This window comes from Hydra viridissima, unplaced genomic scaffold (assembly GCF_058129835.1).
Source record: "Hydra viridissima isolate aposymbiotic clone 2 unplaced genomic scaffold, HvirCarnegie_v1 scaffold_11, whole genome shotgun sequence".
Lineage (NCBI taxonomy): Eukaryota > Metazoa > Cnidaria > Hydrozoa > Anthoathecata > Hydridae > Hydra > Hydra viridissima.
In genome coordinates this window covers 8,366,162-8,389,228 of record NW_028324310.1, presented here as the reverse complement: position 1 = coordinate 8,389,228, position 23,067 = coordinate 8,366,162, and the positions used below count along the sequence as shown (strand labels likewise).

Genomic DNA, 23,067 nt, shown 5'->3' with positions numbered 1-23,067 from the left:
TTTTAATGATAATTTTTGAGGGATATTTTTGGAAAACTATACAGTATAAATGAGCAAGAAAATTTGTAAAGACAGGTTTTTGTTTGGAGAGAGGATTATTGTGATTTATCGATGTGTTTGTTGCAAAATTAATGATGTGTTTGTTGCTACTACAGTGTGGTTTAGATCCCAAATACATGACTACATAGCTACAAATGGATTTTTGATTAATGCAGTAAAGTTTTATATCTAATAGCTGGAAAACCCAACACAATGCACCAGGTGGTGGTTATGGTTACATGTCGCTGTCATTTAATAATTAGACTATTTTTCAGTTCATTTTTCATGAATAAATTTAATAAAATGAGAATACATTATAAATTATCATACTGTAACATTAATAAATGTATTATTTAATTCATATGTACATGAAATGTTTAATTATTGATATATTAATGTAGACTTACTAGAAATATGTTGAATATGTTTGGAAAACTGTTTTAGAAAAATAAATAAAATTTAAAAATTATATAAAAAACACAATTTTTTAGCACACAAATGATAGTAATACAATTGATACACTTTTAAACCTAAATTAGGGGAAAAAATATATTTATAAGCATGGTATAAGTTAAATTCAGTTAATATACAGCCATGCAACAATAAAAGATATATTTTTCTTACATTATCACACTAAAAGAAAAACAGTTTTGTCCACTAACTAGCCTACTGTGCAATTTGGGTAATATGTAGATGGACTTTTCTCTTTTTTAGGACTTAAATTCACATTAGTTTTTAAATCACTAACATTTTGTCATAAAATTTATTAAAGAAGTGACATCTGTTTCTGCAATCTTTTTAGAATGATCAATTCAAACAAATATAGCTTTTACTATGCTTTGCAAAGTGAGATAAAAGGGAAAAAAGGCCTCAGTTTTATGCCCAGAAGTAAAACAAAATTAAATATTTTACACAGTAAATAAAACCACGAAATAAAATTTATCAAAACCCCATTAAATGTGAATTCACAACAGGTAGATGTATATAGTCTTTAAATGATCATGTCAATAAAATGGTTAATAAATTTTATTAAAACTACACTTACAAGCAACATCAATTAAGATCACATTTGTAAATTTACTAGCAGCAGGGTTTGATACTTTGCATTGATATTTGCCTTTATCATATCTCATTACTTTTTCAAACCTCAGAAATTCATTAGTGTTATTTAACAACATATCATCCTTCAACCACATGAAAGATAGAGGGAGTGAACCAGCTGATTTGCATTGAATAGTCATACTGTTTCCTTCAACAGGTATTGAGGAATCATGCTGAATGATTATGGAAGGGTTGTTAAGATCTAAAAAAAGAGTAATACTTAATTTGCATTTCTTAATTTAAAGTTTGAACAGCTTTTAAAAAAGATCTTGATTAGAAATAGTTAACTTGCGTGGGAGATTGTTAAACTTCTGCACAAACAGGGATGAAAATGATGAAACCTTATGAACAGAGATGAAAAACTTACACATGATATCTACAAATTGCTCATTTGAAATTTTTAGACCAGCTTTATTTTCTGCAAGACATTTGTAAACACCAGAATCATTACGATTAACGTTAAATACAATCATAGAAGAAGTGTGGTTGAGATACCTTCCATCTTTCCACCACCTAATATGTATAGGAGAAGAATCTTCCACTTCACAAACCATGGACAATGAATCTCCCTCTTTAACTGTTTCATTGGTTAATAATCGAAGTTGTAGCGTTTTTATATCTAAAAAGATTTTTTTTATGATGAAGTAAAAAATTTGTGGAAAAAAAATTCACTGATCCATAAAGTCATTTTAAAAAGTTCTTACAACGAGCATTAAGATACACAATGCTTGATGTGGCCATATATCCATTACTAACATTGCACACATAACTTCCCTCAGTTTTTTCATCTACACTTTCAATAGTTAATTCTTTATTGTTACTTAGCACCTCTCCATTTTTAAACCATTTATAAACTATTTTTGGACTGCCAGAAGAATTGCAGATCAGTATTAATTTGTGACCAAATATTAATGAGCTTAAATTATGAGATGACCATATAAATGGTTGCTCAAGATCTAAAGGCAAAGATACAAATATAAGTTAAAAATATTTTTAGCAGCAGAACCAACATCATTAGTTTTTTAAAGTTAAATTGCCATAACTAATGATATTTCTAGTAAAACCAAATTTGATTATAAAATTAATTACTTACAAGCAACTTTAAGGAATTTTTTTTCAGTAAGTTTTTTAATGACAGAATTTGATACTTGGCATTGATAATTTCCTTCATCAAAGCGACTTACTGTTTTAAAATTTAAAAATTCATTAGTAGTGTTTAAAACTTTGTTGTCTTTTAACCACAAATAGGAGAGACGAGAAGAACCAGATGAAATACATTGAAATGTAAAATTGCTTCCCTCAATAACAAAAGAGGAACCGGTCTGGATAATAAGATCAGGTTCATTAAGATCTATGAATTTAAAAGTTTTGCAAAAAGTTTTATTGCTGTAAAATTATACAGATCATGAAAAATAAATATGCATTAAATATTCTGTAAGCATCTAGGTTTTTAATTTCAAAAAAATGTATTAATAAAAACATTCATCAACTGCAGAGCTTAGTTTATATAAGTAGTCTTTTTTATAATTAGTGTTAAAAAAATATTTGTAAAAAAAAAATGTCTAAGCAAAAGTGATAAAATTCAACTTAAAAATCAACTTACAAGTTACATTTAACAAATACCCATTTGAAAATTTTGAGCCAGCATCATTTTCAACTTTACATTTGTAAAGTCCAGAATCATTGCGATAAATAGTAAGTCTAATGTTTGATGAGTTGTATTTGAGAAAAAACCCATCTTTCCACCATTTGAAATTTATATGTGGGTTGCCTTCCACTACACAAACCATGGACAAGGTTTCTCCCTCAGATAGTGTACCATTGTTTGATAATTGAATTTGTGGAGTGTTTAGATCTGTTAAAAAAAAATTTTGAACATTTTAAAAAAAAATTTACCAGTTTAAAGTGTCCACAGCAACAATTATAGTTTTTTTTAACAAAAGAAAGTTTAAAAAACAATTTAAATTATCTTTTAATTTAAATACATATTATGGTTTATATGAGGTCAGGGCGCGACAAATCGTTTTTTTTTAATGGACGTTGACGTTCGTATCTTAAATTATTGACGAACGTCTAATTTAAGAGATACATGTCAAATAAGTGAGCTTTATATTCAATGAATTTTTATTCTAGCTAATAACTTTTTAATTTATGGCCTTCCAAATGTCTAATACCAACTGCTGCGTCAATCCAATTTTTGACATGTTTTTGGGGCAAAAAGTCCTCAATTAACTGGCCATCAAGCTTTATACGCATAATATCTTCTAAGGTGTCGTCATTTAATGAAGTTCGCAAAATATTTTTTTGTAAGTTCATACAAGAAAAACTGCGTTCACAACATGCCGTTGAAGCGCTGAAAGTTAGCATAATCTCTAACAAGATATTTATACTTGCCAATTCAGGTTCATTTTCCAGCAAGATATCTCTATAAATGCTCAACAGTGAATTTGTCCTTAGTTTAGAGACTTTCTCCCTGAATAAAGGCCACTGCAATACACATAAGTTAGAAGTTTCTCTGCTTATCAAATTATTATTCTCATAAAAGTTGCAAACGCTTTTTATTTCGTTAAATCCCCATTTTTTTGTCTCTAGCAAACCTGTAAAGGATTTTGGCCAGTTTCGACAATCAAAGATTGTGGTTAAAGATTTTAATGGCTCTTGATTGAAATCACGGCGGAATCGCTTGTCTATATATTCTTTTGCTCCGTCGATAATTTTAATAAAATATTTTTTATTATAATAATCAAAATAATCATTTGGTTGTTGTCTAACAATCTCATTAATTCTCTTTAAATTACACTTTTTTAATGCTGTTAAATCAATACCTTTGTAGATTAACTGATCTTCTTTTACTTCTAAATTATCTAGTAAACGCCCAATATTCGAGCCTGGATTAACTGATAACGCGTCTAGTACAGCAATTCTTGCATCAACTTTACGCAAAATCTCACAAATTAAAATTTCTTCTTTTTGAAATTCCAATGACAATGTTGTTAGTGATTTAACAATATCTTGAATAAAATGTAAATAAAATAAAAATTGTGGGTCTTTCATGAAACACAAAAATCCTTTAGCTTTCTGTGCAGTTTCGTCTTTCTCGTTTGCCTTGCTTTCTAAATCATAAATAATAACTTTATAGTCAGTTTCAATCAATGTTAACGCCCTTTCCCGACTTGCTAACCAACGAATATTTTTCAATCTCCCAAGCTGTTTAAACTCTTCATCTAAAAAAGAAGCTATTTCTTTCAGTTCTTTTCTTCGCTGCGATGAATAATAGTAAAAACGAAACAAACTATTGATGTTATCATCAAACTTCTTTAAATAAATATCAAACTTTATTGAGTCTAACACAGAAAGTTCTAATCTATGCGCCACGCAGTGGGTATATACTATACTGGGGTTTTTATTTCGCATTTTAGTTTGAACACCAGCTTTATTGCCAGACATTACAGATGCACCATCAAAGTTAACATTTACAGTTTTTGCATAGATATTGTTTAAATATAAATCTTGATTCATTTTGTCTGTCGTTAAACTTTTTAAAACAAATTCTATTGCATTTAATATTCCATCGGCATCAACTGTCAGTGGTGAGTTAATACCAGCAAATATAGTTATTGGATTACCATTTTTAACAAACCTTAAAAAAACTGTTTCTTGTTCACTAATACTCTTATCAGTAGAACCGTCAGATAAAATTGCAATAAAACGAGCATTTGATACGTCTAAACTTAAGTCGCATTTTAAGTCAGACGAAATTGACGAAACGAAGTTTTTGCAAGCTTTGTCACTTAAGTAGTTCTTGCCCAACTTAATTCCATTTAGCTTTTGTAGCTCGCACAGCTGAGGAAATTTTTTAAATGCAAGATCCTCTTTAACAACAAAATACGATATCCGAAAAAGTCTGTTCATTTCTTCTTGATTATTCTCAGTAGTTCTTAAAACTGATGTCGATACAGTTTTCTCAAGACTTGGAGCTATATTGTGAAGGTTCTCTCGATATTTAGAAATACAGGCTTTATGCCCATCATCTTTATTGTGGCGTAACAAGTATGTTCTTTTCCAAAATTTACATCCCATTGTCACTGAATTGGTTGCATTGCTAATATTTGGATACTTTTGGCAAACCCAACAAGAGAAACACTCATTTGATTTGTCAATATGAATCCAGCTTAGTTGTTGCCCGTGTTTTTTATTGCTTGGCGGCAATCCATTTACGGTGTTCCAAAACATAAATTGAATATCTTTTGGCCATTTATCCAATTTTCCCAAAGTCATTGCACAATCCAAATCATTGCACTTTTTTTTCGTATGCTTAGTTTCTCTCTCTTCTTCTCCTTTACGCTTAATGCTACGCTCCTCTGTACCATCTTTCTTTAACATTGAAAAGATGCTTAGTTGTTTTGACATTTTCTTAAAAACTTTAAAAATAATAGTATATTAAGTATTTAATTATAAGTTATTAAAAATATCATATTATTGGTGTTGTTAAAAGCACAATAAAAAAAATTAAAATTATGATAAACATAATAACTTTATATATTCTAAAAGATTATGTATTTTTTAGTAAAACTTGAAAATTATTTTAAAAACTTTTAGAAGTTTTTAAATATGCAAACAAACTTTACTTCCCTTTAAGGAAAATAAGAAAAAAAAAAGAAGCAGGCTATTGAAGAAAGCAATCATTAAGTTTAAGCATGGTTTTTTTAAAACCATGCTTAAAGTAATTGCAAATGCAGTCATTTTAAGTAAAATTTTGAATCCTTTTGTAAATGCATGCAAAAACCATGCTCAAACATAATTACTTTCTTCGTTCCATTAAAGAAATTAGTTTTAGCGTGGTTTCTTTTAAAGTCTTTGAAAATGTGTTTAAAATTTTCGTAATTAATTGTTTTTTATTGCAATTACGTGTTTTTTATAATGAATAAAAAACGATCAATCGCTTAATTATTTGGAAAAAAAGTGGCTGAAGTAATGCGTTCGTTTTGAAAAATTTTACGCGAACGTCAACGTTTGTGTTAGGAAAAGTAAAGGAACGTGACGTTCGTTTTTCTGTCTTTTTTTAAGCAGACGTTCGCACGTTCGTCGATTTGTCGCGCCCTGGAGGTATGTAGTGATAAATAAAAATTGAACTTGATTTAATTGTTAGATTATTTAACACTTTTTAAAACAACAATTTTATTAACTGAGCACTCATTATGTAAGAAATAAAATTAATCATAAACAGAATATAAATACCTTATACTTCTTATATACTTTATATGATAATGCTTTTTTTACTTCTAATATATTTTATATCTTAATGCTTTTTCCAACTGATTTAAAGTTAGTCAAAAGATGTAAGGATTATGAAAAATTTGAGTAAAAAGCAGAAAACTCAATGTTAAATAACTCAAATCTCACATTTTATAACAATGTCAATAGATTTAGTTTTATTGTCACCATCACTAAATGATGCAGTACACTTGCCAGCTTTGCTATCTTGAAAGAAGGAGCTTTTTACATTATATTTTACACCTTCCCAAACAAACAAGCCATAGAACGTGATATTCCATTTATGGGAGATGCTGTTGAAGGGTTGTTTTGCACATGAAAAGTGAATGTCCTGAATGCTGTTTGTGATATTATTTTTTGACGATGAAACAAAAGCTTCTTCAAACACTAAACAAGTAAATACTAAATACCAATAGACAAGACTATAAAAAGACACAACTTTATTTATTTTACTTAACTAATAACAGACAAATTGTAACAATATTTACAAATTTTAAAGATCTAAATCAGAAGGTAGTCAGAAAGCAATATTAGGTGATATTTAAAATTGCCTTCTCAAATAAAAGAAGAGAAATCAGAAAGAAATGCAGAGAAATCTAATGGCTTTCATTTTCTTTTTTTGTTGTAAATAACTATTGTAATCAAACAAATACCAAGTACAAAAATTTTATAGGAAATAAAAAATTTTATAACATATTTATAACTAAATAAATTTCATACATTGGAGAAAAATTGAGATTTCATGTTGGTTTTCTTGAACTACTTCACAAACATATTCTCCTGAATTCATACTTTTTATAGTCACATCTGCAAAATACACCACTGGTTCAGATGAATTTAAATTCAATTTTTTTGCCCAAGTTAAAAGTAATTTTACACTTTTTTCCTGTATACAAGTAAATGTGACATTAACCTCATCAACAGTAATACTTCCATGTGAGACTTTGCTAGTAGATGAAGTTATATCTAAAGAAATTAAATTTAGGTTTTAATAAAAAAAAACTTAACCAAAAAATTTAATGTAACTGTTAAAATTTGACAAAAAACAAACCAAAATGTTTAGCCTCTGATGCAATCCTTCCATTTACACTTGTAGCAATACATTGATAACTCCCTGCATGACTCAATGCAGTGGTAGGTATGACAAGTAATGGCGTAACTCCTTCCTTAAGAAAAATACCATCTTTATGCCATGATATCACTGGCTTTGGACAAGCTTTTATATCACATGATAAAATAACAGATGAATTAACAGGACTGAATGATTGAGGTAGAAATGATAACGTTGGAATATCAGAAACTGAAAAAGAATAAATAAAGAGTTTGTAAATGTTTGCGTACCTTTACTTACTTTGATTTTGTACAACTAATCAAAACTATTCCTATTTAATAATAAGCAATAAAAATATAAGAACTTTTTTTTTAAATTTTATTGCTTTTTGTTAATAGTAATTTGTTATTGATTGCAAATTTTTTGAGATTACAATTATGCAGCTGTGAGTATAAATCAAACTTCTTTTTAATAAAAGTGCTGCATTAGCGTAAATGTGAAGTCATTTAATATGAAGTTTTCATTCAAACATATTTCACTTACAAACAACAGATATTGCAATAGAGTTAATGGAGCTCTGAACATCATTTAAGTTACTGATTTTACACTGATAACGCCCTGCATCATTCAAAGTAAAATCCTTTACAATCATTGATTTGTGTTCTTTTTCCAAAAGTGCACCATTTTTGTACCACAAGTATCTAATATTACTGTTTTTTGAAAGATGACAAAACAAAAAAACCCGTTCACCAGTTTTCACAAGAACCTTTCCTAATGCTAATACAGTGACTGTTATACCTAAAAATTTAAGAAATTTAAAAATTTATAGACTTTTATAAAATATAACATAACTAGACTGTTATAAAATTATAAAACAAAACAGCATAAAAAAATTAATGAATAACTTCAAAGTAATAGTAAAGACAATAAAGATAATTATAACATTAACAATAATAATAATAATAATAATAATAATAATAATAATAACAAGAATAATAACAAGAATAAAAATAACAATAATAATGATAACAAGAATAATAACAAGAACAATAATAACAATAATAATAACAAGAACAATAATAACAATAATAATAAAAAGAATAATAATAACAACAATAAAAACAATAATAATAATAACAATAATAATAACAATAATAATAATAATAGAAATAATAATAATATAAATAATAATAATAATGATAATAACAATAACAATAACAATAACAATAACAATAATAATAATAATAATAATAATATTAATAATAATAATATTAATAATAATAATATTAATAATAATAATATTAATAATAATAATATTAATAATAATAATATTAATAATAATAATAATAATAATAATAATAATAATAATAATAATAATAATAATAATAATAATAATCATAATAATAATAATCATAATAATAATAATAATATTAATAATAATCATAATAATAATAATAATCATAATAATAATAATAATATTAATAATAATCATAATAATAATAATAATAATAATAATAATAATAATAATAATAATAATAATAATAATAATAATAATAATAATATTAATAATAATCATAATAATAATAATAATAATAATAATAATAATAATAATAATAATAAGAAGAAGAAGAAGAAGAAGAAGAAGAAGAAGAAGAAGAAGAACAATAATAACAATAATAATAGCAACAACAGCAGCAACAACAGCAGCAACAACTACAACAACAATAGCAACAACAATAATGATAATTAAAAAGAAAATGAATAATATATATTAATGAAAAATATATTTAAAAAAGTGTAGTTCCCAAACTTACGCACCCTACTGTATATGCATTATGCTAGTATATACATACTCTATGAAATTTTAATACAGAAGTAATAGATTTTTTTTTGACATAATTCAACACTAAAGGTGCCTTGCTTGTTCACAACTTGTACTTACACAAAGATCTTGGTTTAATTTAACATTTAAAGCAATTGACCCTATATGTGTTTGACCCTGTATGTTTTTTATAACTAATAGGATAATTGTGAAAGTGTAAAACTATGAGAATAATGAGAATAATGAGTTTTAAAATGGTTGAGTAGCATTTTACTCATAAGTTAAATAAAGGAACTGAAAAAAAATAATTAAGATAACAAAAATAAAACTAACACATATCTCACTTTTTAAATCACTGACAGGAAATTTGTCTTTTGTTATCTCAAACATCCAAATGCCATTCTCACCTGTATTACCTTTTACTTTATCTAAAGGATATGTAAATGGATCATAACCTGTGATTGAAATGTTAAGTACCTTCTCACAATCTCTGCTATCATCCAGTTTGAAACCAACTTGAACATTTTTTAACACACTTTGCCATAACATATCTTGGTATGAAAAACGAACAAAAGATCTAAGCCCATCTGTTATAATTGCTACTTGAAAAGTTGCTTGCTAGGTTTTCAAACAAAGTAGAGTTTATAAATATTTAAATTAAAGCTTGTAAGTAATTTTACACAACTTTTATTTTCAAATTGAAAATATTATTTAAAAGAAAGGTCCGGAGAGGGAGCCACCCTGAATCTTTACAAACTTAAACTAAAATATTATTGAAAAATTCAAATTTTTTTGTTAAATGAATAAAATTATATTAAATATTACTTGGAAATAATTTAAAATAAAAACCTCTTTTGCTCCCCAAGCCCTTACACCAGACCAAGTTGCAATATATACTAGAACAGAGTCAAAGGTGTTTCCATTTAAAAAATATTGAACATCATTATTAGCTCTTTCAAAAATTTCATTGGATGAGTTGCCCCAAAGATGTAAAGCACTTTTAATATTTCCAGAATCAATTGCAAAACTTGCTGGTGCTAATGTAATATCAGAATAGAATGGTGCTATAACTGGATTAGTTGTTGCGAACTCATCACCAAATTTTTCAACTTCAAAAGGACAGTATTCTTCTCCAAATGCTATAATTCCATTTGTACAAACCTTGAGAAAAAAAATTCTTAAAAATTTAAAGAAAATTTTTTACTACATATAAACACATTATTATAAAGTTAAATAAAAATAACATAAAAAGTAGTTTAAGCATTATATCTAGAAAATTTATTTGGGGATGTATTTATAGCTATGGCAACCATTAATAACAGTCATACCAACTGCAATTTACTTTCAGTTATAAACAAAACAAAATTAGTAAAAAATTAAAATTTTTCTTCAAAAAAATGTCAAAACCTACATAAATAGAACTAGTAGTTTTCTGTTTACAAAAAGGCAAAGGGATTGGCAATGGAGGTGCAGAAGTAATGCCATCATCTTCTCCAATAAGAATTTCTACAGCTTGATATTTAAAATTGTATAATCTCTCTAAAGATAAAAGTTAAAAAGCTCTACTCATTTTTGTATATACATAAATATTTATGCAGAAAATAAATTATATGATGAAAATAATGATTACAAAAAAAACAGACTATATACTAATTGAATTGTATATATAAACATCCAATTACCAGTAAAATGAAAACATTAGTTGATGGTTAGAGATACTTTAATTATTAATTAATGTGAAATTTTTTAAAGCAAACATGTTTCTCATAATTTTTCAGATGAGATGTATTGCTAAATAAACTTTAAAAACTAAAAGAAAAACATTTTAAGAAAATTTAAAATACTGTATTTCCTGTAGTTTTAACAGACCTAAAAAATTATACTAATGACCTAACAAATTGTAAACTTTTTAACTTTACCTCTATTTAAAAAATGTTATACAAGGTATGCTATGGAAAATCCAAATAAACCCTGACATAATTAGGAACTGTATTTTCTCTCTGTTGGAGAGGCAAAGTTGTATTTACTCTTTGTTGGAGAGTAAATACAACTTTGCCTTTTTTGGAAGATTTGTAGGGAATTAGAATTCACTACACTGGAACAGTTAGACCCAATCACCTTCCTGACATTTTACTTGAGAATGAGCAATCAGTATGTTGAAAAGTCTGCCAAGTTAGTAGCTGACGATTGCTATTATACCTGCAGTAATAACGCTGTATAATTAAAACATGGGAGGTGTAGATCTTCATAAATCCTTAATTGCCAAACAATCTTTTATATTTATACATATTTTGACAGACCATTTGCATGATGCTAGTGGATGATTGGCTGTGTAGCATGAAGACAAACAACTTTTGTGAAAATTATAAAGTCTATCTTTGCTATAAAGAACAAAGAAATTGTTTTAGAAACTTTCATATTTGCTAAGTAAAGTTTCCAAAGTTGAACTTACCAGCACAAATACATTAGGAATAACACCAAGAGAGCTGATATCTTTCCTATCTTTCTTCCTTTCTGCATTTTTAAAGCCACAAGGTATACCAGTTGATGTGGTTCTAGTCCACTCTTATTTCCCAAGAGTGGGGTTTTCACTTTACAAACTATTTAAATTTGTTGAACTTACCCTCAAATAGAACTATCATCTCATCAATATTGTTATTTTCTAGATGAATAACTGCTAAACAATTGCTCCTAAATAATACTAGCAATAGTGTTACTTTCCAAAGCTTTTCAATCTTTTCCTCATAGGAAACCAGATTATTATTAATGAAATATAGATTTGAACAGAGCCCATGAAACCTGATTTGACTCATCTTTCCATCAACTAGCACATAGCAAGTTTCTGTTTCTCAGTAGCAACTTATGCCAATCATTTTGGCAAGACCCATTCTAAAAAATGTGCATATGACTTGCTCTATTTCCTTTTTGCCTATGTCAATATTTTTCCCAGACTTTTTCATGCTGTATACATTAGTATTTTTACTACCAGTTCAAGTATATCATCAAGTAGAAATTTCTTGAAAGTTTATTTGGGATTGAATTTCATAGTTTTTAGGAAGCTTTATTTTTTGCCCTTGAAACTGAGTCTGTTTGTTTAAACTGGCCTTTTGTCCATTTCACATATATTTTCTTCTTCTTACTCCTAATAGAGGCAGCAGATCTAGATAGAACCAGTTCTTGATTGCTCTCATCAGAAAAAAATTCAGTTCTTGCAGTACTATTTCCTTAGGATCTGGTTCTTAATCATCTGTAGAATCATTATCCGAATCACTATCACTTATATTAATTTCTTATAAAATATCCAGCATTTGTGCATTTAATTTCTTTTGGGTTGGAAGTGACATTCTTCTGCAGAGAATAAATAAAATTGATAATAACAATAACAACAACAACAACAACAACAACAACAATAATAATAATATCAAATGTTATACAAATTCATTAAATACATATCAAATGTTATACAAATTCATTAAACACATCATTTAGATACATATTAATACTAAATTTTATATCTTGTGTAAAGCAGTTCTTTCGTAAATTGATAATTCAAATTTGCATGAGGCTGGCCATATGTAAAGGGGATTTTACTCAGTATTTAATAAAATTCAATGTAATTATCAATTCCTATAGCTGAAGCATTAGGCATTAAAGTTGAAAAAAACTTAAACATGAGATAGACTTTTCTTAAACAGATTTTTTCGAGAAGGGTCACGATTGACCCTGCGGGTCTCAGAGAGATATTTAAAAAGTAAGGAGAATCGTCTACCCAACAAATTAACCAAAATAAACTAGACTAAAGATTATTTCTTTTAAGTCGAATTATTTGAACTAATCCTTTAGAGAATATTAAGTAACGATTCTTAGTGAGACGAAAAATATCGCTTAGTTTTTTTATTATTTTTTTATTTTTTCGAACGAAAATCCATTTTTCGAAAAAAAAGATTTAAATGGCGTGCCTAAGCAAACATTTATCATTATGTTTACTGTGCAAGACTCTCAACAGACTAATAATGACATTAAACCAATTTATGAATAAACAGAAAAATGCTTAATATTGAGTTACGATAGTCTTGCATTTGGGGTGCGATACAATATTGTTTTCTAAAATGTTCTTCTAATAAGCTGCGTTCATGTTTCCGTTAATCTCGACTACTGAACTGACTCATTGTGGGCCATCAGACTTCCACCACCGCACAGCGGAGCAGAAAGTTGAAAAAACGGCAAAAATTATATGACCATCAAATTTAAACATGCGAATTACGCGCGCAAATAATAGTTTGAATAAAAAATTTGGATTCCTCAATCCAAAATACAATAGAATAGAATACAGAAATTTTAACGTTAAAACTAACGAAATTTTAGATTTGACTTTATTTAAAAGATTGTATATCGAATTTGGGCAAGTTTGGGCAACTGACTTTTTTCTTTCTTGTTTTTATATTAACCTATCAATGGAAAAATGTTAAAACTACCATGGAATCTCGTGGAATCTCTTAGTTTTTCAACCAAACTAATGATTAAACAAATAAAAAAAAAAAAATTCAAATTGTGGCACTTTTTTCAAGATTATAAGAATTGCAATCTAAAATCAAAATGCAGATTATAATTACCAAATATCTTAAACATATGCCTTCAAATTAAATTTTGAACTGTTTTTACCCATACCAACCTTAAAAGAGTGACACTAAAACAAGCATTCCTAGCGCGAGTTTCGTGATAAAAAAAATAGAACAATTGGTCTAAGGAAAAAGTGCAAAAATTGGCGGATCTTTAAAAATTAACCAAGAAGCAATTGACTCACGTTTTCTTAGGTATTAGTTACATTTGTTAAAAACTCAATTTGTTAATTCTTAGCATTTGTTTTTTGGGGTTTTTTTTGCCAGTTTCTTTAGATTTGGACTCATTGTGACTGTGTTTTACAGTAAGAGTTTTGGAGTTTGGTACCGAATGTCATAACGCTTCCAAAAAGATTAAATTTAGATTCGTGTAAGAAAGCTACTTTTTTACAAGTTTTGTAATCTTACTTTTTATATAAACTAAGGGTCTGCGTCTCGGAATCGTTTTCTCGAAATGAACCGGGAAACGCGTAGCTAGACGAGAAATTTCCCGGAAAAAATTAACGAGACAAAGGAAACAATTATCCCGGAATAAAGTTATAAATCGGGACATAATTTTTTTCTCGGAATTTAAAAACTGGATAATAACGAAACGTTACGAGACAGATCAATTATATTAACTAAGGGTCTGCGTCTCGGAATCGTTTTCTTGAAATGAACCGGGAAAAGCGTAACGAGACGAGAAGTTTCCTGGAAAAAAAATAACGAGACGCAGACCCTTAATATTAACTAGATATCTTACTCGCGCTTTCGCAGTGAAGAAAATTTTTTGCTAACCAAGTTTGTTTTGCCAGCCAGAAATGACGCACAGTGACTCAAAACAGCAAAAAAATGGCACTAAAGCCCTCACAGTTTTTTGGTAAATATAGTGCTCTTTTTTAAATAATATTAAATTAGAATGATCATTTATTTAAAAAGTAAAAACAGTTTTTTAATAAAGCTTATATTTTACATTTTATGGTTAAAAGAAGTTAAAAATTTTAATATTATTTTCAAAGAAATCTAAAAAATTAGAGATTTTTATTTAGTAAAAATGGAGAACTTTTAATTTAAGTTAAAGTCTATATTTACTTTGAAGATAATCTTGTAACTTTATATATTTTTTGAATTTGAGTTTTTTACTTGTATCTTGAATTTGAGTTTTTTACTTGTATGACTTGTTTTACCATATCAAATGTAGTTTCAAGAAACATTTTTATCATCATATGCTACTTAGAAATTTGTTTAAATGTTTTAATTCGAATGATGATTTACTATTCAAGAGGTGCTAGATATTTGAAATAGCATTACTTAACAGCTTCAGTATTTCCTGTATAATATACAAGTAACATTTACTTAAACATTACAGCGAACGTAATGTGATAATTGTCAAAGAAGTTATAACATAAAATGTTAAACAGTGTAAAGTGAAAAATGATATAGAGTACTTAAAAATGTTTCTGATATATATTAATGATTTTAAAAACAACAACAACAAAAAGGTTAGATCTTATCCCGAATATACGTGAATTAGGAGTGGATAAATTACCATTTTGGAAGGATTTACTTAACGAAGTCAAATAAAAATGAAGAAATTAGCAAATAGAACATAAGTTAATGCTTCTTTAGATAGATTTATTTCAAAAGTGAAGAAAAAAACTAAAACAATGTGGTAGAAATTATGATTCTTTTATAGAAAAAGAAGACCAATGGCTTCAAGAAAATCTTATGACCAATAAAAGTAGCCATTTTGGTTCTGGAAAACCCCATAAACAATGGGTCGTCCTTAGAGAGCAAAGGAAAAGAGAAAAAATAAAAGAACTAGGTATTGAACATCATGCTCTCTTGTTAGTCTCTGCAAAAAGTACACTTTTTAAAAAAAGTCAAACGTTTTATAGATCAAAAAAGTTGAAGACACTTTGGATAAAATCTTTCCCTTAAATATGAGTGTAAAACAAACTCTTGCATTAGAAGTGAATACTGACCTCGGCGGTAAACAATATTAAATGATCAGAAACTTAGCCCTTGGACATATATTTATCCACTTCTTACACGATATTTTAGTGGAAAAAGTTAAATACTATCCCAAAAATATTTTTTTCCCCCTGATTTCAGTTGCTATTTTATTACCATTTTTATACCATTAACTTTTATAAAGCTGTGTTTATGTAGATGGTATAACAATATCAATAATAGCAGCTGAAATAAATAATGGCAATTGTGTCAGAAATTCATTATTTAAATTTCACATTAAAGATTAACTAGTATATCTCGTTATGTCTCGTTATGTCTCGTTAAAAAGATGTAAATTCCGGGAAATTGTGAAGCTCTTTTTTTTGTCCGGGACATCTCGTTTCGTCTCGGTATCGTCCCGGATTTCGACTGAAAATTGAAAATTGTCTCGATATTTGTCGCTAATCGGGACAAAGCTTTTAGGATCGTCTCGTCTCGTCTCGATTAAAAAAAATAACGAGACGCAGATCCTTAATATAAACTTCTATTCATCTAAAAAAAATTTTAATAACAATTATAATACCAAGTATATTGTTCAAGATTGTTCTTCCAAAAAAAATTAATTATAGTCTCCGGGGAATGTCTAAGCTTCTTGAAAGTGTGCTAGATGTAGTTAGCTGAGAGGTTGTTTCAAGGCTTCTTGATGGTGTTTTGGAGTTCATTCAAGTTTAGGTGTGGTTCAATACAAGTCCCTGCTTTTACATAAACCTATATGTTTATCTCCAACTGAAGCCTGTTAGTAGAAACACAGTGGGGATTTTTTTTTTCTAAATCGATATTTTGCTCCAATACAGTCTTCTCTGATACATTCAACTCTTTGGCCATCACCTTCATGTGCTTGCGGACCTAAACTTGGTCATGAAGGCCTTGACATTGCTTCTAGCCTCTCTTTTGACGTCTCACGTGACATTTTTTAATGTAGTAGACCGTCTTTCTAGTTATGTTAAATATCTTCACAATACCGCTAGAGATCATTTCTTTGTGAGGTGCCTTCACTACTTGCTCACGATTTTTCATTTGCATTTTTAAATAATTAATTTTGAGCAAAAGATAAAGCTCATGTTACAGATTGGTTGTAGGAACCAAAAAAAAATAGTTTTAGAAATTAACATATCTTACACTCAACCTAATCATTAAAATTATGAGTAAATTATGGCGCCACATGCTGTAAAAAAATTGTCATAAAGATTTTCTGCGCGCCCTTAAGCAACCACTTTCTGTTCTTAAGCCACTGAACCTTGGACTTCTACCTCAACTCTGCACAGAGGTCTTCCCCTGGTTAAATTTAAACCTGGTGAAATGGTTACAATTTTGTTAACTAAACATTGTTTTTATGAGATAAATGATTATTTATTAAGTAGATATACTTGGTGCGTTTTCATAATGTTATTTAAGTTTTTGAAGCGATATTTAAGCTGTTATACCTGAATATAAATTGTCATTATTACTAATCATGTATTTGTTGTAATGCCTTAAATGAACTCTTTTTATTCATTTTGAGAATTTAAAATAGTAAAAAGAATTTAACTGTGAGTTTAAAGTAACTATTGCAGGTACTTGACGTTTTGTTGTTTCTCGTATTATCGTTCCTCGTATTGCCGTTTCTCGCGTTTTCATTTAAGATTTTTAATCCTTGCAGTACTGCCTTTCGTCGTATAACACAAAAATTAACCGGTCTAGCAAGCTTAACTACATGACACTCCTAATATAGTATTGAGAATTAAAATATAACTAACGCATTACAAAATTATATATTTAGCTAACTTATCGGGTGGATTAGTTATATGTGAAAATTTTAAAAGGCAAAACGGAAAACGGCAAAACGGGAAATGGCAAAACGAGAAACGGTGATATCTGAAACGGTGAAACGAGAAACGGTAAAACGTAAATGAACCATCATGTTACATGTCAGCTATATTTTACAACCAATTATAATTTTTCAATAGTTTAGTAACAGAGTAGTAACTGAAATTCTAAGAAATTACTCACCTGAAGCATGAATTATATGGAAAATTAAAACGAGCAAGATCCAAACAATACCAGTTTCTTTTGAACCTGTGGTAAAAGACTTTATTTATTTTTCAATAAAACTATTTTATTATTTATACGTGGAACAATAAAATTTTGTTGGTCTAATTTTAAACTAAAATCAAGAAATTATAAAATCTACATGAAGGTCTAATGGTTTTAAAAAAAAAAAAAATTGCTTAAAATGCTACCCGGTGGGCACGCATCATCCGCACAACATCCGTAAGACGTCCGTAAGACGTCCGTAAGACGTCCGTAAGACGTCCGTAAGACGCCCATAAAACGTCCTTAAAACGTCGTGCGGACGATGCATGCCCACTGGGTAAATGTTGGAACTGAAAATAATTTTAAGGCTGTGAATCTTTTTTCTGAGAAACCATGATTGAAATAAAATGATTTGAACAAGGATTTTTGGTACTTAATTATTAAAATTCCTTTCATCTAAAATATCTTTCCATTTATGACCAATCGAATCTATTTACAACTTGCGGTTTTTGGAAAGTAAAGTAAAAAAAATTCTTTTTGATATGACTTTATGGTTGCAAATATTTAAAAAAGTTAAAACATGGAGTATTTAGAAAGTCCAAACTCTGTACAATGATAAAATTGATTAAAATTGAGAACTGGATATCGAGCGCATAAAACTGTTTTCTCTAGCCTTAATTTTTAATTGACCAAACAATTTAAAATGATACATTGGTGTATTTATAAAATACTTATAACAAGTTTTCAACTTTTTCAAGTTAACCTTTTGTTTCTTCCCTAAAAAGTTTATGAAAAAAATATCTTGTTTAAAATGTTCTCTTTTTTTACAGATAAAGAAAGATTTTAAATATTCTTGCGATAAAAGCTGGTATTCTTTGTAGGTAAACAGCGTTTGCTTTTAAAGATACGCTATATCTACAGATAGATTATTTACATAAATTAAGTGTAACAATGACCTTGATATTGACCAATAAGTGACTCTATCTTTAGAATATTGCCGGCATTTACGTTGCTCATAATGATTGGTATTCTGTTTACCAACTAACATAAAGTGCTAAATGCACTCGATTACCCATGCTGTAGTATTTTAATTTAGTTAAAAGCATTTCATAATCAATTAAGCTTAAGGCTTCGGATAAATCTATACAATTCTTAGAGGAGCAATATTATCTTAAAGTAAGTGCTACGTCATTGATTAGCGCTTCTGTATTTTTTTAGATAAAACATTTGCTCATTTCAAAAATGTATGTTTATCAGGTAATTGTGTTCATATATACAAACTTGGTAAAAATTGTGTTGCTTTTATTGCTTTAAATTTAAAGTATTTCAAATTTATTATAGAAAAGACAACCAGTACAAACAACTACCTACTAACAAGTAGCATAAACAAATACCTACAATAAAAATTGCTTTCATTTTGAATAGTAAGTTTTAAAGTTACAAAACAAAAAAGTTGTTAAAAAAAAGAGGGGCGGACTTTTTTGGCCGCTACAGAGTGTAATAATACAAAGTGTATACTTGTGTGTGAGTATGTGTTATTATTGTTACTTTGTTATTTTTTAATTCTTTTAAAGTGGCAGCAGTGATCGCAGGTTGATTTATAACGAAGGTTGAAAATATTTCATTTTATAAAATTAGAACAATTGAGAGAACAAAGAATTTGCATAAAAAAGTTTCTTACCGTTAAAAGACATATCGAATGAAGATTAAATTGATTTTGACATGTTAATTGAAGATTTATGTGAAAATATCTGAAGAAAACGTTTATGTTAAGTGCTGTTCATTAAGTTTCAAAAAAACTCTGTTAATGAGATTTTCTAACTAAAAAGTTACTTAAAAAGCTGGAAGTTATAAGCATGTGCATCCCCTTTCTTATTGCAAAAATTAAGTGAACTTTTACATAATTTATAACTCTAAGATTTAATATTTTTATTTATTTTATGGAGACTCCTTGCGTATTGTTTGGTAGTGAATTACTTTAAATAAAAACTTATTTTAATAAATTCGTATAAAAATTTATTTTAAAAGTTTTTTTGCTGTTGTTTAATTTTTATTTTTTCCTAATAATTCTTTAAAAAAAGCAATGGTTTAACCTTTACAATTGATAGTTATGTAATATTACAAAAACTATTTATAAAATATTTTTTACAAAAAGTATATGTAAAACGTTAACTTCCACATACTCTCAATAAATATATAAAGGTATATGACTTGACTTCCGTTAAACTGCAGAAGCTGCATTATTAATTATATTTCACTAGATTCAAGGCAGAATACGTAGACTTTAAATGAATTAAACTTGAATCAAAGCCGAAAAGAACTGCGGGCTCGTACACTCCGAATTGAGTTATTTCTTTTAAAAAGTTTCAACATTGGTTAACGGGAACGTATTGAGCAAATTGTCGTACCGAAACCTGTTTTTTCGCCCGCACACACAAAACTGACGATTTTACATTTTATTTCGTTTTGAGAACCTACTTTGAAGATTTATTGATTTTTTTCCTCTTTCGATATTTAAAACATTTCCTTATGATTGAATTAGAAATTAATTTTCGGATGTCTAAATAAATGTTGAATGATTTTCCATCACGAGCGTTAGACCAGTAAAAGTTAAGAATGTAATTTAAAGCACGAATTTCCTAAAAATACATGTTAAATCTATCTAATTAAATCCATAGATTGTAGAGGAGGCTCGATCTTTAAACTTAAAAAATTGTAATGATTAGCTTATCTCAATTGATCAGAAAAAAAAACTCAATACTAAAAACGAATTTTTAGTTTGGACATATATGCCTTATGTAAGTGAACATTTTTTGGTTTTTTTTCTTCTGTTTTTGTTGTTAAAATATCAAAAAAATAGTAAATTATAGTAAATAATAGCGATCAGATTGTTGTAAGCCTCCGACTCTATCTTGTTTCACGTTTTTTCCAGAAATGAGTTTGAGCACTTAATTCAGATTTTCCAATCAAGCAGCCTTTTCCACAACAGTCTGATAGTGTTCAGATTGGAAAACTATGGACTGCTAAACCATGTAATTTAAAGACTCATCGTTTCTCTTTTTCTTCCAAAAATCTTCAATATGGTTTAAAAAAGACTGATGTCCTCTTGAGATTATTATCTCGGAAAACTAATCCATACAACTAATCTATGTCCAGAAAGTAAAGCGTCTTCACTAATTGCACAACACAGTGATCATTGTCTTACTTTTCCTCTCTTCTTACAATAAATGCTCAACAAATTTATACGTTTTCGTTAATGAAATCTCTAATACTAACCAAGATGGTTTTCATTACACAATGTAATCTCTAATACTAACCAAGATAGTTTTCATTACACAATGTAATCTCTAATACTAACCAAGATAGTTTTCATTACACAATGTAATCTCTAATACTAACCAAGATGGTTTTCATTACACAATGTAATCTCTAATACTAACCAAGATGGTTTTCATTACACAATGAAATCTCTAATACTAACCAAGATGGTTTTCATTACACAATGAAATCTCTAATACCAAGATAGTTTTGCAAAAGCTTGAGGACGGAAAGGTCAAATCATTAATTGAGATTAAATCATGATAAAAAACTTTTGCTACATCAAAAGTTTAGTTGATTAAGATTTATTTTCATTACATTTAAAAGTTTTATTTAAGATAACCATTAAAATTTTCATATTAGAAAACCTTATTTTGATAACCTCGAAAAAGAAATAGTATGATTGGGCTGTATTGTGTTCGATTCAAAATCATTGTAAAAAAATCAGCGTGTTAGTTTGATTCATAGATATAATTTATAGTTTAAATTCAACAAAAAACGAAAAAATACTAGAACTCGTTTCTACGCTGTCTATTGGTAAAATATGTTGTTTGATTAATTAGTGTCAAGCTGTTAACTGGTGAGGCACCTTGACTGATTACTGATTGTCAAGCTGTCGATTGGTGAGATACAAAAACACTAGGAAAACACATCAAAAAAATTTTTAATGTTTTTACGAATGCTCAAACATTTCAAAATGATCTGTTTCTGAATTTATACTATGAAAACTCAAAGAAATTCTTCAAAAATTTAACCGTTGTAATGAAAGGGTAGAGAGTTCTGTGTCATGGTTATACTATAAATTTTTCTCTATCAGATTTAGAAATTGCAAAATGGGAAAAATCTTGACGAATATAAACATTAGGAAATATTGTCTAAAGTCCGTTACGAACAACAATTTGGATTAGCACTGCAGGTGAGGTTCTATCATTGCTGAAACACCTAAATTTAAGCATTTGTTTATTTTAGTGCTTAGCACAAAAACTACATTTTCGCACTAAAATTTATGGTGCTGCAGTCTTACTTAGTCCAGATGCTTAGTTCTTGTTTTAAAAAAAAGACCTTAGAACTACAGAACTTGAATTATTATATTGTTAAACAGGTCTCTTCCTAAAGTTTTAATGCTTCATTAGACTTTTTCAATCCGCCTATCCATTCAGCCGCATATTTAAGTAGGCCTTGCTTAGCACTATAACCATTGATAAAAAAAAAAGTCAATCTTAATAGCAATCCAATAATCAAAACTTAGAAAAACATTTTTGAATGACTAAACTGGAGATTGGTGCTGGGTGCTGCATTTTATGAGCACTTTTAAACTCACAACTTAAAAGATCTCTTTTATCTCCTTATCGAACTTAAAAGATCTCCTTTGTTAACTTTATATTTAACAGTTTTGTCTTCAAATATGTTTTCTTCGTCTACTTTTATACTTTATGTTTCTCCGATGCTTTAGCGAAATATCGGTAGCTCAACTTTTTAATTCAAATTTAAACACTTGGTTTTTAAAATTCCTTTAACTATGATTACTAGCGATATTTTAATTACGATTACCTAATAAACTGTGATTATTTTATTTAGAAAAATCTTATTAGTGACTGACTCCATTGTGATCAGTTAAGTTGAACTCGAAGTAGAAGTGTCTCATGTATTTTTAAATAGGGCACACTTTTACATGTAAACAAACGTTTAACTATTCATAATAAAAACATTTGAATTTGAATTTTAATGTTGAATTTTAATGTTTTAACAAGTAAATAACTAAAGCATTAGTTTTTCATTTTCAATACAAACTATATTTAGTTTGATGCCATATTAGATGCCATTTTAAAAAACGCGTA

General features: G+C 28.1%; 2 protein-coding genes and 1 long non-coding RNA gene across 10 annotated transcripts in view; 1 reads left to right on the top strand and 2 right to left on the bottom strand.

The window, feature by feature from the left end:
• The window catches only part of LOC145191341 (hemicentin-1-like), a 54,800-nt gene extending 35,046 nt beyond the window's left edge, over positions 1-19,754 (bottom strand). For 7 of the 8 annotated variants that reach the window (XR_016444930.1, XR_016444931.1, XR_016444932.1 and 4 more), the window contains exons 1-14: positions 19,593-19,754; positions 17,888-17,953; positions 10,699-10,826; positions 10,137-10,448; positions 9,632-9,905; positions 8,009-8,263; positions 7,466-7,714; positions 7,135-7,380; positions 6,544-6,801; positions 2,744-2,995; positions 2,234-2,491; positions 1,845-2,096; positions 1,508-1,759; positions 1,085-1,342 (exon numbers count right to left, since the gene is read on the bottom strand). Coding sequence is in view for 5 of the 8 variants with exons in the window: in XM_090066593.1 (XP_089922719.1) it covers positions 1,085-1,342; positions 1,508-1,759; positions 1,845-2,096; positions 2,234-2,491; positions 2,744-2,995; positions 6,544-6,801; positions 7,135-7,380; positions 7,466-7,714; positions 8,009-8,263; positions 9,632-9,905; positions 10,137-10,448; positions 10,699-10,826; positions 17,888-17,953; positions 19,593-19,605 (3,073 nt within the window). In the remaining 3 variants the exon portion in view is untranslated. The remainder of the gene's footprint in view (positions 1-1,084; positions 1,343-1,507; positions 1,760-1,844; positions 2,097-2,233; positions 2,492-2,743; positions 2,996-6,543; positions 6,802-7,134; positions 7,381-7,465; positions 7,715-8,008; positions 8,264-9,631; positions 9,906-10,136; positions 10,449-10,698; positions 10,827-17,887; positions 17,954-19,592) is intronic. The other variant, XM_090066594.1, reaches the window with a different exon arrangement.
• LOC149882023 (zinc finger protein 862-like) lies at positions 3,153-5,602 on the bottom strand. Its single transcript, XM_090066598.1, has one exon. The coding sequence runs from the start codon at positions 5,548-5,550 to the stop codon at positions 3,274-3,276; it is 2,277 nt and encodes a 758-aa protein (XP_089922724.1). The 5' UTR covers positions 5,551-5,602; the 3' UTR covers positions 3,153-3,273.
• Positions 19,101-19,610, top strand: LOC149882022 (uncharacterized). Its single transcript, XR_016444934.1, has 3 exons — positions 19,101-19,168; positions 19,253-19,335; positions 19,486-19,610. It is a non-coding gene; the product is annotated as an uncharacterized LOC149882022 (long non-coding RNA).
• Positions 19,755-23,067: the final 3,313 nt, after the last annotated feature.